This window comes from Narcine bancroftii, chromosome 7, assembly GCF_036971445.1.
Source record: "Narcine bancroftii isolate sNarBan1 chromosome 7, sNarBan1.hap1, whole genome shotgun sequence".
In the NCBI taxonomy this organism is placed as follows: domain Eukaryota; kingdom Metazoa; phylum Chordata; class Chondrichthyes; order Torpediniformes; family Narcinidae; genus Narcine; species Narcine bancroftii.
The window spans coordinates 184468515-184488299 of NC_091475.1; the positions used below are offsets into that span (position 1 = coordinate 184468515).

General features: G+C 38.4%; 1 protein-coding gene across 1 annotated transcript in view; it reads right to left on the reverse strand.

Moving 5' to 3' along the window:
- Positions 1–19785, reverse strand: part of dclk1a (doublecortin-like kinase 1a) — a 266264-nt gene that overhangs the window by 157064 nt on the left and 89415 nt on the right. The window contains exon 3 of the mRNA XM_069891679.1: positions 6305–6407. Coding sequence (XP_069747780.1) covers positions 6305–6407 — 103 coding nt within the window. The remainder of the gene's footprint in view (positions 1–6304; positions 6408–19785) is intronic.

Sequence of the window (19785 nt, forward strand, 5' to 3'; positions counted from 1 at the left end):
AGTATATGTTCTGGTACCTGCTCCCCTATTTTATCTAGCTCTAGCCTGGTCCAATCTGGTTTTTCCCCTTGTTTGATAAAAATCTGATAGATATCTTAATAGTAATTCTTAAAGTTTGGTAGCTGTAAGCCCCCTTGTTTGTACCATTCTGTTAATTTATCTAGTGCTATTCTTGGTTTTTCCCCTTTCCATAAGAATTTCCTTATTATTTTCTTTAGTTCATTGAAGAATTTCTTTGTTAAGGGAATTGGTAACGATTGAAACAGGTATTGTATCCTTGGAAAGATATTCATTTTTATGATATAAGAAGTAAGGAATTAGGCCTCAAACTGGATGAAGCACAAAAAAGATTTATTATGATAGCCTTAGCTGAAGCAAAAAAATGTATAATGTCAACCTGGAAATCAGAAGAGAGCCTGAGAGTAAAGCAATGGTACATAGAAAAGAATAAATGTATTCCATTGGAAAAAATAACATATAATTTAAAAAATAAAGTCACATTATTCAAACAAATTTGGGAACCGTACATGGAACACAACAGAGAAGTCCTACCGCAGACCTCCACCCCCTAAAATGATAGAATGAGAAGAAGACAAAATGAACTGAACCAGTGTGTAAAAATAGATGACACAATTTTCTTGTTTATTTTCATTGTGTGATGACATTGTTTAATGGGTTTATTGTATTGTATATGTTGAACGTTTAGTGGGTAGGGAGGGGGGTGGGAAGGAGGGAGGGAAGGGAAGGGAGAAAAAAGGGGAGAAAATGACACTGTGTATATTCAAGAGGGAAATGTTTATGTGTATTTTGGTTAATATGGTTCATAGAGTGAAAAATTTTTTTAAATTTTTTAAAGTTGGAGTCAAGAAGATGAAAGAATCTATGATGGTCTTTGAGATACTGAAAACAAAAGGTGTTATATCAGAAGCACCTGTATAAATAGACGGCTATTTTAGTTCTGGGGAGAGCAGACCTCACGGAGGCATAGTGGACTTAAATACTTATGGCACATCAGTGTCAAAAGATCTTATGAACTTTAAAGACAGAAATGATGTCACATACCATGTTACATGAGAGATTTGCCAAAAATATGTTATCTAGTTAGGAAACTCACTGTTCTGTTAAGATGCATAATTGAACAGCAGTATTTTCTCCTGAAAGAGGAGAAAAGCTGCCTATGTGTTACTCATAACAAAACAGAACACAGAATAAGCTGATTTCAAAAGAGAAACCTACTTCTGACTGTCTCTTTTAAGATAGGAATGACAGGACTTGTATTCTCCTCTTCACAGGACATACATTTGTGGCTCAGAAGATGGTTACTTCTGTTTGAAGGATACATCTCAAGGACAACTCATTGAAAGAATTGTGATTTTAAAGAGGCCTGAAGATATGATATTTAAAAGTGCTTTATAATTATTTCTGAACTGGAAATTTAAGACCTTCAAGTAAGACTAAAATGATGCTGAAGTTTTTAAAATTGACTTTTCAGAGTGGGACTTCATTACACACACATATTTACATTTGTGTATAGTGGAGTTAAATTTAGAGTTAAGATTAGAGCTAAGTAAGATTTTAATAGTTTAATAAAACTATTATTTTGAATTTACCATTGCCTGGTGAATTTTCTATTGCTGTTCCTTTATTAGTGCAAACAAAGTCCCTTTAATCCCAAACAAAATTAAAAAGGTTGTTAGTTCGTAATAAAAAAGGTTGTTAGTTCGTAATATACAGCATCTGCAATTTGAGGAACTTCATCTATGAATTGGTTAACTATAGCCTAATCATTGGACATTAGTAGGGGAGGAAAAAGGTTATTGGGATGTTTTGCTTCAGATTGAATCCTTACTGAAATTTAACTGGATGGATTTGACAAGATAGTTGAGAACTATAGAACAGGGCAATGTTACAGAGCAAGATGTTATCCATGGAATGAAGAGGTATTATTTTCTTTGAAGATCATGATTCACAACCTTCTACCCCAAGCTGCTGATCAGGAAGATGTAGAACTTAACCTACCAGATCAATCACAATCTTAGTCAATGGAGCAAGCCCATGAGGCAGGCATCTCAGAGCATGGAAAAATGCCATCAAGGCTATCTCTGCAAAGTACTCAAAATTCAACAGGAGGACCAATATTAATATCTTCTCCCATGCCCACATTCCCCATCCTGGGCCCTTAGATACACTCAGTACACTATTTGGACAGGCCTCATCATTTGCATGCCTGACACCAGGCTCCTAAAATACACAATCTAATCTATCATAGGAGGAAATTAGCAAGTAGGTTCTGAAAAAAGATACAAGGATAAAAGAATATAAGTTGTCAAAATTTCCTTGAAGAAGTGTAAGGTTCTTATTAAGATTCATCCTGAGAATACTGAAGTGGGCAAGGTTTGCAGCCACCATTATGTCAATCTTCTACAGGAGCTCGATCGAGAGCATCTTGGCCAGCTGAATCACAGTGTAGTATGGTTGCTGCAGGGAAATGAATCAGAGGTTAATCCACAGGACCATAAGAGTGGCAGAGAGGATCACTGGAGTCTCTCTCCCCCACCATCGATAGATCTATTGGGATCGTTGCCTGGACGGTGTGCAAAATCATTGTGGATCCCTTCATCTGCTCCCATCAGGAAAGAGATGCAGGAGTATCAGACCCAGCACCACCAGGCTGAGGAACAGCTTCTCGCAAAGGCAGTGAGAATGCTGAATGACCAAAGAACTTCTCACTCTAACCATCCAGACACTCATATTCATGAAATAAAATATTTATTTATTTGTCTAAATGAATACTTGTCCTGCATGTATATTGTTTGTCTGTACGTATGTTATCTGCGGTTGCATGATTTGCACCAAAGACACTGTTTCGTCAGGTTGTACTTATGCAATCAGATGACAATAAACTTGATCTGTCTTGACAATTTCTGAGAACCTGTGGCAATTACGTCTTAAAGTGGGGAACAAACATTCAGAATGGTATTCAGAAGTTCAAGGCCATGAATTCAGAGAATGATGGAACCCTCTGCTGCAGTGGAAGGATTGCACCACCTCACAAACTACTCAGTCACCAGGAAACTTAATCAAAACCAATGAAATACAAATACAGATACTACATATCCTGTTTTTAAATGATGTAAGTTCATCATCTTTGTTCCAAATCTAATAGAGAATTTTAAACAACCTTAGTAACTAATAAAATCAAGACCAGATGTCATCTCTTCAAGATTCAAGGCTCACTGACAAAAGGCAAAGGAGGAAAAACCCAACACCCAACCCCAACCAACCAATTTTCCCCTGCAACCGCTGCAACCGTGTCTGCCTGTCCCGCATCGGACTTGTCAGCCACAAACGAGCCTGCAGCTGACGTGGACTTTTTACTCCCTCCATAAATCTTCGTCCGCGAAGCCAAGCCAAAGAATAAAACAAAAAATGTAATATATTACATGAAATTTCCTTTAGTAAGGCAGACAAATATTCACCATTGACACAAATTGCCTGATGCCCCTTACAGTCAGAGAGAGAAGCAAAAGAGAGTCCCCCGAGCCACTGACTGTCGATGAGTTCACCTCCAGTACTCCCACAGCCTCCGCAGCCACAGTCGGAGGCATTAAGAGCCCTAAATTATGTCTTAATGAATTAGCAACATGTTGAAGCACTGTAAGTGAAAATATATTGAAGGGAAAGGAGCACCACATAGAACTAAAAGATTGCAGCATAAAACAAAGGGGGCCTGTGACAAGATTTCATTAGTGGATAATGCATCAGCTCCTCATTTCACACTCTTATTGCATTATTTTCCCTGCAGTAAATATATGGATGGCAGATCCCTCACAAACAAAGAAGAAATCATTAGTAAGGATAAGAAATGGATCTTCACTGTTTTCCTGATGGTTTCCTCCAGTTTTGTGGTAAAGGAATTCTTGTAGAATTTCAGCTGGAGAAATGTACAAAACTCATGGCTCAGTAACTCAAAGAATACAGTTAGTTTGTCCATTTATTAGTTGGTAAGACAGTTGAACAAAGCTAAGCAGGTAAATTTTAATTTTAGGCATACAGCACAACCTGATGAAACAGGATTCTCCGGTCCTTGATGCAAAAACATCCAAACATACAACGAGACATAATGCACATATAGGCAAACGATACATATGCAGTATGTATGTACATAGATAAAAATAAATAAATATTGTTTTATAAATAGTAGTTGGTCAGGTATTTAATCGGAAGTTCATTCAGTTGTTCATCAGTCTCACTGCACTTGGGAAGAAGCTGTTTCTCAGCCTGGTGGTGCTGCTCTGATACTCCTGCATCTCTTTCCCGATGGGGAAAGATGCTGTGGATGGGGTGATAGGGGTCCTCAACAATTTTGCGAGCCCTCTTCAAATAACAAATCCTAGTAGGTCACATCAATGTGGGGGAGGGAGACCCTATTGATCCTCTCTGGTGCTCATGGTCCTGTAGATTGACCTCTGATCCATTTCTCTGCAGCAAGCGTACCACACTGTGATGCAGCCAGCCAGGATAGAGCTATTGTAGAAAGTTGACATGATGTAGCCAGTAGCTTTGCCCTCCTCAGTCTTTTCAGAAAGTGCAGTCATTGATGAGCTTTCCTGACAAGTGAAGAGATATTGTGTGTCCAGGATAGGTTACCATTTAAATGGACTCCAAGGAATTTGGTGCTCTCCACTCTCTCTCTGCTTTTCTTTGGCTTGGCTTCGCGGATGAAGATTTATGGAGGGGTAAATGTCCACGTCAGCTGCAGGCTCGTTTGTGGCTGACAAGTCCGATGCGGGACAGGCAGCGGTTGCAAGGGAAAATTGGTTGGTTGGGGTTGGGTGTTGGGTTTTTCCTCCTTTGTCTTTTGTCTTTTCTCTCTCTGCTACTGAGTTATTAACATGTCGTAGAGGCCAGTTGTCCCTGGTTCTCCTGAAGTCCACAATCATCTCCTTTGTCTTGTCCATGTTGAGATTCTGTTTATTATTCTTGCACCATATCACAAATAAAGGTAATATGAACACTTTCAAAGTTATTTTGTGAAAGGGCTATCAGTTTCTATTCCAACCTGCCCTAAGTCATTGAGGGAGAGTAAAATTGTGAAAAATAAATAAAGTAGCAGCATGAGTTTTGTATCATAGCAAATTAATATCAAGATGTTAATAATAATTTACACACTTAGCTGGTACTGGTTATTTAAAACCTGAAATACTTCAGGAATAACTTTAAACTGGGGCATCACAATTAAGTTGGAGTTTTCAGAATTTTATCTGCAACAATTATTATGCCAATGGCTATACGTGATATTAAAAATGGACAACTTCCACAAAAGGTAAAGGGATCAACTGTTTTGATCGACTCCAGATGCTAGTTGAAATAATTATGAAAGGAGCATACAAAACTGAGCTGATGCCAGCCCACAGAAGGAGGTCAGTTTTACTGAAATGTAAAAACAAGAGGTGATATCTTTACAAATTAAGACTATCTCAGATAAATCATTAATTGCCAAAGATAACAAATCTAAAAACAACTTGTGTGTTTCAAGCTACACCCAATATAGTTTGGGATAAGGGCTGTGATAACCAGCTTCTGCACTCAAGGGAACTAAAATAACATATGTACACGAGCAAAGGAAAGTAACAAGCATGGAGTATTGGAGACTGACCTGGAAATACCCAGCCTCCTATGTATGTTGCATTGCTCCCTGCTCATTCATTCTGCTCCCCCCCCCCACAACCACATACCCCCAATCCCCCATCTCTGATTTAATTGAATGACTGAGGTAGTTAACCTAATAAAGATAATCAAATTTAGGGTCCAACAATCCCTGAAATGATATAAACAGAAATATTTTACAAGGCAGACTCAGAGAGAAGAAAAAGAAAGATGATGGAAAAAGAATAAAAAGGTGGAGGAAAACTAAGTTATCTTTGATATGTAACTATTGAAATAGGCTTAAAGACCTGCTCAAGGTACCAATTTGTATCCACAATGCTGTAATAGTACGTACATGCTCTGAAATAATTACTTAATTTGCTTTCTTTTTAATCTTGCTGACATATACTGCATTATTAATCAGATTAATATTATCAATCAAATCATGAATCAAGAATCTCACACATTAAGGAAATAAATTTGATTCTTTCACTCAAGCTGTTTCAATAGAATAAATAATGTTCTTGATAGGTAGAGTTGAGGGAATAATACAGAGCTTTTGTCAAAATCTTGCACGTTTTCTGATATCTGACAATTTACTCTAACATTTTGTTCATTTTGTAAAGTTTCAGATTATATGCCAAGAGAAACTTACCATTTTCATCCAATGAAAAGTCATCTTGTGCATAGCGGAACTTCTCAGGACCACAGGCAATAAAAATGTCATCATCACCAAAAAAATCCTGAAGGCACATCACCTGCAGAGTAAAAAGTAGTCCCAGAAATTCAATCAGAATCTTACAGATGACAGGGATGCATACAAAAACCTTTTGACGTTCTTCCACAAATGTAGTGTAAAAAAAAATTAAAATATAGGTGGGAATCTCCTTCGTTGCATTTTGAAGATAAACAAGGAGTCTGGTGATGGTGGAAAACTGGAACAATCCACAAGAAATGCTGAAGGAACTCAACAGGTCATATAGCATCCGTGGAAAGCAATCGGCAGTTGATGTTTAGGGTCTTAACCCATCATCAGGCATTTCTGATGAAGGGCTGAGGCTTGAAACAGTGCCTGTTGCTTCCCATGGATCCTGCATGACCTGTTGAGTTCCTGCAGCACCTTTTTGGTATTGTTGTGTCTTGCCGACGTGATTTTATCACACATTAAGGAAAGAAATTTGATTTTAATATTTGAATATTTCAATTAATAATTCACTCTTCCACCATTGTTGCTTCAATACTTGAATAAAAGTATATAAACAATAATAATTATTGCTTACTCCCTAGCATCAAACAGTATAATTTTTTTAATAATGTGAGACAACAAATCCATCCATTAAATATGTAAATTATTAGAGTCCCTAGCCAATGAAATCTAATAAAAATGTCAGTTCTGCTTGTTTTATTACTTCCTTTAAAAGTTTCAGGAACAATATATAGTCCTCTGATCTGTTCAATAATTCCATGCATCAGCAGAAAAAAATTGTGGCCTCTCTGCTCAGAATTAAAAAAAATTCCATACATGAGAAGGTTAATTCAGCTCTGTTCAAGTCAAACCTATCCATTGCAGTTCAGAACTGGTCCCAAGCATTTACCCAATGTGAAAATCGAACTGCATTGCATAAATTGGCTTTGCATTACTTTTGAAGACAAGTATATAGCAGTTTATAGGTGTAATGTTTACTGAAGAAAATGCTTTTCTCTTCATCCAGTAAGTAGTACCAGCCCAGAGCTCTATAAGCTTTTAGAAAAACTATCATATTTATTTAAGATTCCAGATAATTCAGTGGTGGAGAATGGTAGCACCATGGCATGACCAACTCAGAGTTGCCCACTGAAATAGCTCATCCTGGGTTCAGGGTAAATTGGGAAAAGCAATAAATTTCTTGTCTTGTCATCAACAGCCATATCTACACTTCATTAATTCAAAACTGCAGACAATCAGTTCAACAAACTAGGGACAGACAAGCCAGTAAAAGAATTTGTAGTGAAGTATTTTCATCATCCAAACACACATGAAAACAAATGTTGTACTTTGAGACAAAATCACTGAGAAGGAGGATGAAATAGGAAATATAGATGGGGTCATGAAACTGGAAAAGATGGTGCCTCAGAGTTCCAGTAACCTTGTTGACTGGGTGGATATTTCCCTGTGAATGTGAAATTTTCTTCCAGGTTGTGTTGGTTTCCTCCCATATCCCAAACACATGTGGGTCAATAGGTGAATTGGCCACCATAAATTCCCTCAAAGAGGGGTAGAATTTGGGAATTGATAGGACTAGGAGAAAATAGGTCACAGATAAAGTTAGTGGTTTGGTTTGTGAAACAGCATAGTGGACACCTTATAAGTCACAACCAAAAATGGAGATGGGCCAGGGTGAAAAATGTTCCATGCTTCCTTGCAGATACCCAAATATAATGCAGTTACCTAACCAAGTGCATTCAAATTCATTTGTCATGGACAAAAGGGTCCTCTCTGGGGATGATGGACTCAGAATGATATCCCTTAAATTTTCTTTTGCTGGATAAAGAAACTATTCTCTTTTTTGGCATCCACCCATTCAGAGCAAAATCCTAGTTTATTCTGACGTTATTATACCACGATCTGATCTGTGTCACCATAGTGTCAATTTGCATTATAGAACAACTATTTTCTCACCACTTCCCATGGGTAATAATGCTCATATAGATATTGGAATCGTCAGAATCCTGAACCTTCTCACTACATATTCATCAAGTCTCCAGATGTTGAAATGAAACAGGTATAGTCAATAATGTTATATGTTTTAAAAAGTATGATAGCTGACTTAATTAATTTAGCCTGAAGTAGTGATCCTATGTAGTGTTGATAAATTCCTCTGAAATACAATTTCATTTCAGCATTTTACTGCAAATAGGTTCAAGAAAGATAATCATGTTGATCTCATCAAAATCATTCTCCTGATAAATCAGCAGAATGGAGAGCAGTAAATTATAATTTAAAAAAAAACAAAAAAGATCAACTTGGTGTAGCTAAATTGGTAACATGAGAGGTCATTTAGTATTTCTTTCAGTCTCGCATTCCTGTTCCTCTCCTACTGCAATATGTGGCATTTTAAATTACAAGTCCACCCTGAGAGCTTCGAGATAATTGCATGCTATTGAACACACATGCAGGTTCACCCATGAATGCATCATTTTGTCCAAAGCTATTCACTTTCTTCATTTCCAGAATGGGGTTATACATTTGGAAGTGCTTATCTCAAAGTACTTTTAATTTGCACACTTTAACTCTTTGAGGACAGCAATACACTAGTATTGTTGCCAAGTCAGGAATCTTCCTAGTCTTTGGTGGTCCCTCACGATCAAGAATATTTTTTTTAAATTGACTGAACATATTATAATCTATATGTTATAATTAAGTACATAACAATATTATAATCTAAATGTTATAATTAAGTACATAACAATAAGAGTAAACAAAGTGATTGAAAGAACTGATTGAAGAATTAAATATTGAAAGAAGAGGTTAGCTTTGGGCAATCTGAATATGTTCAAGTCAAGTCATCTTTATTTATCATTCATGCCATGCTAGCATGGTAAAGACGAGATAGTGTTTCTTTAGGACCACGAAGCATATTTACAGAAATATAAGTTAGAATAGAAGTTAAACACATTAAAATATTAAGACATATACTGTAACAGTACCCTATCCACATATGTTCTAGAAATTCAGGAGTCTGATGGCTTCAGGGAAAAACCATTGCCCAATCTGGATGTAAGGGCCCAAGTGCTACAGTACCTCCTACCAGATGGCAGAAGGGAAAACAGTTTACTTGAGGGGTGTGTGGAGTCTTTCACAATGTTTATTGCCTTTCGCCTGCATTGAATGTTGTAGACATCCTTCGTGATAGGAAAAGAGCTCCTTATGATCTTTTCCAGTGACTTCACTATCCTCTGAATAAGCTACCAATTCTTTGAGAGCTAACCATGTTGTTTGCTGTGAATTGCAGTTGCACAGGATGTTCTCAATACATCCTCTGTAAAACGTCTTGAGGATGGAAGGTGGGAGATGAACTTTCCTCAGCCTTCATAGGAAGTAGAGGCACTGCTCGGCTTTCTTGGCTATGAAGTTGGTGTTAAGGGCCCAGGTGAGATTCAAGGACCAGTAGCAGGATTAGTCATAAGTACCACATCAATGCAGAGATATATTTATTTAGAAAAGTTCATGGATACTTAAGTGCTAATTATTGCCATTTAAAGCCTCCAGATATTTTCATTTTTTCCTTCTGCTTAAAGTTGAAGTGCACTAGCATATATGAATAGTTGAACATGTGAAATAATTTGCAAGATCAACACGAACATCAAATTCTATAACTATGTCATAATCTTGCAGATAGTTGGCCTGTACTCGCTGGAATTTAGAATGAGGCTGATCTCACTGAAACATTTCACTTGTTGAAAACCATGGACAGAGTAGGTGTAAACACATTGTTTCCCTTGGTGGGAGAGTCTAGAACAAGAGGGCACAACTTCAGGATTGAAGGGTGGCTGCTTAGCACATAGATACAAAGGAATTTCTTTAGCCAGAGGGTGGTGAATCTGTGGAATTTGTCACCACAGGCAGTTGTGGAGTCCAGGTCATTGGGTGTATTCAAGGGAGAGATTGATAGGTTCTTGATTAGCCAGGTCATCAAGGGTTAAGGGGCTGAATGAGTAATTGGATCAGCTCATGATTGATTGGTGGGGCAGACTCGATGGGCTGAATAGCCTATTTCTGCTCCTAAATTCTTATGGTCTTATATCACCTTATTGCCCTGAATTCTAAGTTTGACAGATTATAAGACGCCAGCTGAATTGTAAATTTAGTTCACAAGATTACTAAAAGCAACACATATAACAAAAAGCAGAAAGCCTTTTTTTTAAATTTAAAAATACAGATTTTCCTGATTGGAATTAACTGAACACTAACTGAAACTTATTTAATTTTATTGCAATGATTTCAGATTCTAGACCACCAAATAAAGCCATAGAGTGACGACTTCTATGAGTACAATGAGGAGGAATGCATATGAGGAAACCCTCAGATTGTTTGTCAAACCAAACTTCTATGACTATTAAAGAAAAATGTATATATGTATTAATACTGTAGTACACAGGATTTACTTTACAGTTCAGACAAAATATGCTGCCCACTTTTTAGTAAAGAATTCAAACCTTTTTCAAGAGTGCAAAAGAAAATTGGAGTGATCTGAAGGGTATGAGATTAATAATATGAAGAAGTTCACAAAATTGGGATTCTATGGACAGGAAGTCTCTTGCCTGCCTATGGTTGAGCTTTCATGAATGAACTTAAGAATAAATTGGCTGAATGATTATAATTTATGTACATCAAAATGCAAAAGCTGCATAAATTAACAATATAAGAAGGATAATGAAGTGAGTCTTCCTTGCTGCATCCAAATGCTCGAAAAGGCAATCACCTTCCAACTATCTTGGTACCTCTCATTTAAAGATATTGATTTGTTTTTTAAATGGTTGACTGAAATAAACAATACGGTCACTCCATCAAACAAAATGAAAACTTGTAATATAGGAAATGTGAACTCTATCACATCTAGAAAGTATTTTGAGGACAGAGAAAACACCTCAAGGCTAATATTGAAGTATTTTTTTTAAATGTAACCTCATTGAGTTGTGGGAATCCCTAATCAAAATAGAGAAAGAGTACCTGGAGAGAAACCAAGAACCTTGCATAATTTCATTGGTAGAATGTGAAAGCTCAGTAAAAGAACTGCACGATCTGATTAACCTCAACTTACTCCACCTAGGCAGTCTGCAGGTCCTATGTGAAGCTTTGCACCTAAGCATCCACAGATCTGGAATGAAGTAAGGCATCCTTAATACTAGGGTTTGCCAAAGATGAGAACATCTTTTTGCCCTCTTGATTCTAACAGCCTTTCTGTATTAAGGTACAGTTTGTGGTTTTCTGCAGAGAGCTGGTTGTCCTCCCTTGGGTTGGGAAATTGTAAAAGATCAGCATCATGACATAAGATTCCTCTGGATTAAAATGTTCCTCAGCAGTTCCATGGCCACCTGCTCAAGATTCTTTGCTTTTCTTTGAGGTGATTTTTTTTCTAGTGAATGAGCTACCAATTCTTTGAGAGCTAACCATGTTGTTTGCTGTGAATTGCAGCCGATTACCCTTGATCACCGCTGCAGTGATGACATATCCAACAGACTGCTCTTTGAGCTGAATGTTGCTGCATGGCTGTTTGACTTGATACATAATCCTCCATCACCCTGCAAGTTTTCCTTCTTCAAGAAACAGATATGACTCAAGATATGCCAAGGGTCTACCTGGGACTTGTTGACAGTGAAGTGTTTTTTTTTCGGTTGGTTCCTTTCTAGAGATACGCACTTATTACATAGTTCCCATTCTCTGCATTCATTCCTGACCACCAGACATTTCCTCCATGCAAGAAGTGAATATGTTTGACCATGTCATACCTTCACAGTTTGGAAAGAATTGTCCTTTCACTTCTTAAGATCAACATCACCTTGAGTGCTCAATTCAGCTTTCACTCAGAAGTATGAACTGAGAACTTGCTCGTGCTGTGACTCATTTCATTCCGTCTGAATCACTTGCTTCAATCACTGCTCCTATCATCTTGTCTAGTAGCCTCCTCCATATCCTATTTCAAAAGGTAAGTGACTATAATGTAGAATTCACCATACTTATCATCTCAAGCTCAGAATCTTTGGCATACATCATGTTCGTGAGGAAGTCACGGACTAGCACGTCTTTAACAGTGCCCCTGACAATACCAGACTTTATGATTTATGCCTGCATCTTCAAACTCTCTGCATTTCATTTGGTTCTCCATGGAAGAGCTTAAAGAACTTAACTCATAGTTTGTGATCAAATTCAGTTGAAGCTATTCCACATCTTGGAGAATTGCATAACCACTCAACCAAAAATCACAGCAGTTGACTCTTGCCCACTTTACACTTTCCCAATGTGTTACCACATCTATCAAGCTCTTCTTGTGTATGGTACCCACGGGATATTTGCAAGACTCTCTTGGAGAATATTTGCTCACTCTTTGGCAAGGGTCTGCCTGTTGTATCATCACCTTCTTAGTGGAAAATTATTGCAGTAGACACATTACAGTGCCTTATTGTAAATAATTTTTTAATTTTTTTTTCACACTATGAACCATACTAACCAAAATACACACAAACATTTCCCTCTTGAATATACACAGTGCCATTTTCTCTCCTTTTCCCCCTCCCTTCCCTCCCTCCTTCACCCCCATCCCCACCCACTCAATGTTCAACCTATATGATACATTGAGTCAAGAAGTTATGTTCCAACAACAGGAATTCAACTCTGCTAAAGAGTTGTTGTGGAAGAAAGGTTATAAGACAACCTTTAGATATTCAGCTGTTTTGAAGGTTTTTCAAGATGGTTACCAACCAAAGTTCTTTGATTCTCCAAAGGAAGCTATAGCATTTGCCACCAATTATTCAGTTTCAACAGAGACGTAGTCCGCCGCGATCTCTAAGGAGACAAGAGATGGAAGAAAAGAGCTGTGCTCCAAGAAGGAATGGTTGTAATGGTGACTCGGCAGTTGGAGCTGATTAAAAGAAGAGTTGTTCTTTTTTTTCTAATGTTTTTGTTTTTGTTAAAAAAAAAGGAATATTAAATAATGATGATGTTAGTTTAAGATGAAGTGAGAGTTGGGGGAGAGAACTGGATAGGCACTATTTCCTGAAAGTCATCTGCTACGTGTGAGTTATCTCACACCCATTTTTTTTGGGAGTTACCGCATTGCGCGGTTTAGACGGGAGGGGGTATTTTTAACCTCCTACCCGTTTTTTTTTTCTTTTTTTTTGTATTATTAGATTAAAGAGTGAAGGGTTTTTTTTTGTTTAAATATAAAAAAAAGCATAAGAAAGTATTTGATTGTTTAAAAAACTAAAAATTGATGTGGTTTTTTTTGTAAAGTTTATTCAGTAGATAAGGAATATTTGAAATTTAAATGTGAATGGGATGGATAAGTTTTTTTTATATTTTTTCTTTAACTTTAAGGTGAAAGGAGTGGTAATTCTGGTGTATATTATTTTGCTATTTTAGTTATAAAACGAAGGGAATAATGGTGAAAGTTATAAATTGAATTGTACAATTCTTAATGAGGCTTGAATTTTGTTTGTGGTTTATGCTCCATTTGTTGAAGATATAGATTTCATTGTAGATGTGTTTTTATTATTTGGATATCTGAATTTTAACGTAATGATTGGGGATATTTAAATGTGGTATTGGAGCTTTTATTGGATAATTATTCAAGAGTAAAAGGGAAAAATGGTGGAAGAGTACTAAAATTGAATTGTACAATGCTTAATGAGGTTTGAATTTTGTTTTAAGATGGTGGTTTATGTGACTAATATGATGATAGATGTGAAGTTAGTTGATATTTGGTGAAGGTTTATCTCTATAGAGAAAGTTTTTTTTCATCTTTTTTTTCTCATGCTACAATTTTTTTTTAAAGAATTGATTATTGTTTAAGAATTTTTGATAGACAATGTTACTAACTTTACTAATTTTTTATATTAAGTTTGAGTTAAATATATGTTTCATCTTAACTCTGTTTGTTAAATATATGCATTTAAGTTTGATTTAAATATGTTTTTTAAGTCTGATATCTTAGTATTAATTACTTCTCTTTTTGTTAGTATTTTAATCAGTTATGTTTTTGTTTTTTTGGTTTTTTTTGTAAGTGGGTTTTTTTTCTCACATATATTATTAACTTTATTAATTCTTCACTTTTTATTTTGGGGGGAAAGGGGGGGTTGGACTAATTTGAGTTGAGTTATTAATGTGTAATAACTATTGGGGAGGGTATAGTTTATTTAGATTACTGATACTGTATTGTAATTTTATTATTTTATTCTTAATTTTTTAAATGTAATCCTATATGTTATTCATGTTATAAAATCTTAAATAAACTTTTTAAAAAAAAACCTATATGATACATTAAACCCATTAAACAATGTCATCACACAATGAAAATAATTTGAAGCTTTGTTTGCAATTGTTTAATCAATGCGATGACACATCCACCTTGGTCAGTTTTCTAAAGATTACACATCTCAGTCAAGTAGTTTACAATATGATTTTGAAAATAAATAAATCAAAAAAATTATTATGCATCAACATTTCCCTTACTGCCTTGTGTTCTGCTGCATTGGATTCCTCGGTGTATCCAATCCTCAGGAATCTCAACATCTAGTCCAGTCTTAACTCTGAACCTTCCAACATTTCACCCTCCCATTATCTGCAATGCTCTTTATGCACCAACATGGGCTGAAATTCATCCTATAGATTGCTATATCATTTTTTTAAAAATTTAAATATAAACATAACAGGCCATTTTAGCCCATAAGCCCGTGCCACCCAATATACATACAACCACCGGAATGTTTTGAACGGTGGGAAGAAACTGGAGACCATGGAGAGAACCCACTCAGACACAGGGAGAATATACAAACTCTTTACATACAGCCCAGGATTTGAATCCCGGTCCTGATTGCTGGTGCTGTAACTGCGTTGCACTAACCGCCGTGACAACCGTGCCACCTAATTGCATTCTTCAAGTCTATCCAATAGTCACACTTGGAGAAACACATTTCCTCATGAACCTCCATCTGCCAGAACCCATCCTTTCATCCAGTACACAAACTAGGTAGTGCAATATTTTCCAACCATCTTTGATTGAACTGCCATCATCAGGATAGTGGCGACATTCATTAAAATGTCTTGAGTCCAAGCAAATTTTTCGCTTACTGTCTCATTTCTCAGCACATGCCAGCTGGATTCCTACAAGCAGATGTGCCAATGGGACTACTAGCTCAGTTTTAGTCTCTCCAATCTGGTTTTAAATTTCTCCTTGAAAGCCAAGCGTAGATCCTTGCTGCTTTCTCTCATCTAAGTTTAGACAGTGTTTGTCTTCTGGTTATGGTACTGCGGTAAACTTCTGTTGAAATAATTCTTCATTTGAAAAAATGTTCCTGATCCAACTGAATGGAAAGCAATTAATGAGACGCTGAGTCTGAGAGATGTTGCAAAAGCACACTGTATACTGGGGGTTACCATCAAAGGCACAGTGCATTCTGGGGCTTAACATCAAAGGCACAGTGCATTCTGGGGCTTACCATCAAAGGCACACATCATTCTGGGGCATACCATCAAAGCCACAATGCATTCTGGGGCTTACCATCAAAGGCACAGTGCATTCTGGGGCTTACCATCAAAGCCACAATGCATTCTGGGGCTTACCATCAAAGTCACAGTGCATTCTGGGGCTTATTATCAAAGGGACAGTGCATTCTGGGACTTACCATCAAACGTACAGCTCATTCTGGGGCTTACCATCAAAAGCACAGCGTATTCTGGGGCTTACCATCAAAGGGACAGCGCATTCTGGGGCTTACCTTCAAAGGGACAGTGCATTCTGGGGCTTGCCATCAAAGGCACAGTGCATTCTGGGGCTTACCATCAAAAGCACAGTGCATTCTGGGGCTTACCATCAAAGGCACAGTGCATTCTGGGGCTTAACATCAAAGGCACAGAGCATTCTGGGGCTTACCATCAAAGGTACACATCATTCTGGGGCTTACCATCAAAGGCACAGTGCATTCTGGGGCTTAGCGTGAAAAGCACAGTGCATTCTGGGGCTTACCATCAAAGGTACACCTCATTCTGGGGCATACCATCAAAGCCACAATGCATTCTGGGGCTTACCATCAAAGGCACAGTGCATTCTGGGGCTTACCATCAAAGGGACAGTGCATTCTGGGGTATACCATCAAAGGCACAGTGCATTCTGGGGCTTACCATCAAAGTCACAGTGCATTCTGGGGCTTATTATCAAAGGGACAGTGCATTCTGGGAATTACCATCAAACGTACAGCTCATTCTGGGGCTTACCATCAAAACACAGCGTATTCTGGGGCTTACCATCAAAGGGACAGCGCATTCTGGGGCTTATCATCAAAAGCACAGTGCATTCTGGGACTTGCCATCAAAGGCACAGTGCATTCTGGGGCTTACCATCAAAGGCATAGTGAATTCTGGGGCTTGCCATCAAAGGCACAGTGCATTCTGGGGGTTACCATCAAAGGCACAATGCATTATGGGGCTTACCATCAAAGGAACAGCGTATTCTGAGGCTTCCTATCAAAGGCACAGGGCGTTCTGGGCTTACTAATGAAGGCACAGTGCATTCTGGGGCTTAGCATCAAAAGCACAGGTCTTACTGGGGCTTTTCATCAAAAGCACAGTGCATTCTGGGGCTTACCATCAAAGGCACAGTGCATTCTGGGGCTTACCATCAAAAGCATAGTGCATTCTGGGGCTTACCATCAAAGGAACAGCATATTCTGAGGCTTACCATCAAAGGCACAGTCCATTCTGGGGCTTACCATCAAAAGCTCAGAGCATTCTGGGGCTTACTATCAAAGGAACAGCATATTCTGAGGCTTACCATCAAAGGCATAGGGCATTCTGGGGCTTACCAATGAAGGCAGAGCGCATTCTGGGGCTTACCATTAAAGGTACTATGCATTCTGGGGCTTAACATCAAAGGCACAGTGCATTCTGGGGCTTACCATCAAAGGCACAGTGTATTCTGGGGCTTACCAATAAAGGTACAGTGCATTCTGGGGCTTACCATCAAAGGAACAGCATAATCTAAGGCTTACTATCAAAGGCACAGTGCATTCTGGAGCTTACCATCAAAGGCACAGTGCATTCTGGGGCTTACCATCAAAAGTGCAGCTCATTCTGGGGCTTACCATCAAAAGCACAGCACATTCTGGGGCTTACCATCAAAGGGACAGTGCATTCTGGGGCTTACCATCAAAGGCACAGTGCATTCTGGGGCTTAACATCAAAGGCACAGCTCATTCTGGGGCTTACTATCAAAGGCACAGCTCATTCTGGGGCTTACCATCAAAGGCACAGCGTATACTGGGGGTTACCATCAAAGGTACAGTGCATTCTGGGGCTTACCATCAAAGGCACAGCACATTCTGGGGCTTACCATCAAAGGGACAGTGCATTCTGGGGCTTACCATCAAAGCACAGCATATACTGGGGGTTATCATCAAAGGTACAGTGCATTCTGGGGCTTACTATCAAAGGCACAGCACATTCTAGGGCTTACCATCAAAGGGACAGTGCATTCTGGGGCTTACCATCAAAGGAACAGAGCATTCTGAGGCTTAGTATCAAAGGCACAGCACATTCTGGGGCTTCCCATCAAAGGCACAGTGCATTCTGGGGCTTACCATCAAAAGCACAGCATATACTGGGGATTACCATCAAAGGTACAGTGCATTCTGGGGCTTACCATCAAAGGCACAGCACATTCTAGGGCTTACCATCAAAGGCACAGTGCATTCTGGGGCTTATCATCAAAGGCACAGTGCATTCTGGGGCTTACCATCAAAGGCACAATGCATTCTGGTGCTTACCATCAAAGGAACAGCACATTCTGAGGCTTACTATCAAAGGCGCAGTGCATTCTGGGACTTACCATCAAAAGCACAGTGCATTCTGGGGCTTACCATCAAAAGCACAGTGCATTCTGGGGCTTACCATCAAAGGAACAGCACAATCTGAGGCTTACTATCAAAGGCACAGTGCATTCTGGGACTTACCATCAAAAGCACAGTGCATTCTGGGGCTTACCATCAAAAGCACAGTGCATTCTGGGGCTTACCATCAACGGCACAGTCTATTCTGGGACTTACCATCAAAAGCACAGTGCATTCTGGGGTTTACCATCAAAAGCACAGTGCATTCTGGGGCTTACCATCAACGGCACAGTCTATTCTGGGACTTACCATCAAAAGCACAGTGCATTCTGGGGCTTACCATCAAAAGCACAGTGCATTCTGGGGCTTACCATCAACGGCACAGTCTATTCTGGGACTTACCATCAAAAGCACAGTGCATTCTGGGGCTTACCATCAAAGGAACAGCACAATCTGGGGCTTACTATCAAAGGCACAGTGCATTCTGGGGCTTACCATCAAAAGCACAGTCATTCTGGGGCTTATCATCAAAGGCACAGTGCATTCTGGGATTTACTATATACTGTACCTGATTGAAATGTGTCTCACTTAAACAAATGGCCATGAAGGTTGTCTCTTTTCAAGTCACATCTGCTGAACTATTGTTTATGAAGAATGGTTGGAAATTTTTCATTCTATCGTGATGAAACTCATCCATCTTGAATCTTTGGGTTCACCATCATCAGAGAATATCTTCCAAGCAGCGTCAGTGTATTTTTTCCATTAATTGATAGCACATTTACTGGTTACAAATGTGCTGCCTTGTGATTGATGGCTCACTCTGGGATGACTGTCTAAGTTGCTCCCAAGCTTTTCCACCATCATCTCATGAGTGTAGACCAGTTGTTCTCAACCTTTTATTTCCCCACTCACATACCACCTTAAGAAATTCCCTACTCCTGAAGTAACTGTCCCTTCCACAGAAATTACCTTATTGGGATTGCATTCATTTACTCTGATACGGTTTGTATTTCTGAAACAAAATAATGTAGAACAGCATCTTTCTATTTTGACATCAAATTATTTAAACAAAATACATAAACAAGTATCCAAAAGACCAGCCTGTCATTTAAATTATGCATCATGAATAAAGTTCAAATCCAAATTCAAATCACCTGTACTACTCATTTCCTTAAATATTTCCACAGCAGTTGTGTAAAAGAATTTTACCATAATCAAAGCATTCTTAAACAAGGGAAGTGCAGACCAACCAGTCCAAAGGTGGGCTCAGGACACTTATCTTGGGCTTTGATGGGATGACACTTGGTATTAAAAAATGCTGTTTTAGTCTCCTTACTTAAGAAAGGATATTCTTGTCATGGAGGGTTTCTATTAAAGTTTCACTACAATGGTTCCTTAGATGGTCATTTAAGAGAGATTGGATCAACCAACTCAACCAGAATGAAGGAAGATCTAATTGAGACACAAACATTCTGTGTGCAGGGAGGGTGTCTCCCCTGAATGAAAGGTTCATTGTAACTAGTTATCATGGTCTCACACGATGGAATAAGGCATTTA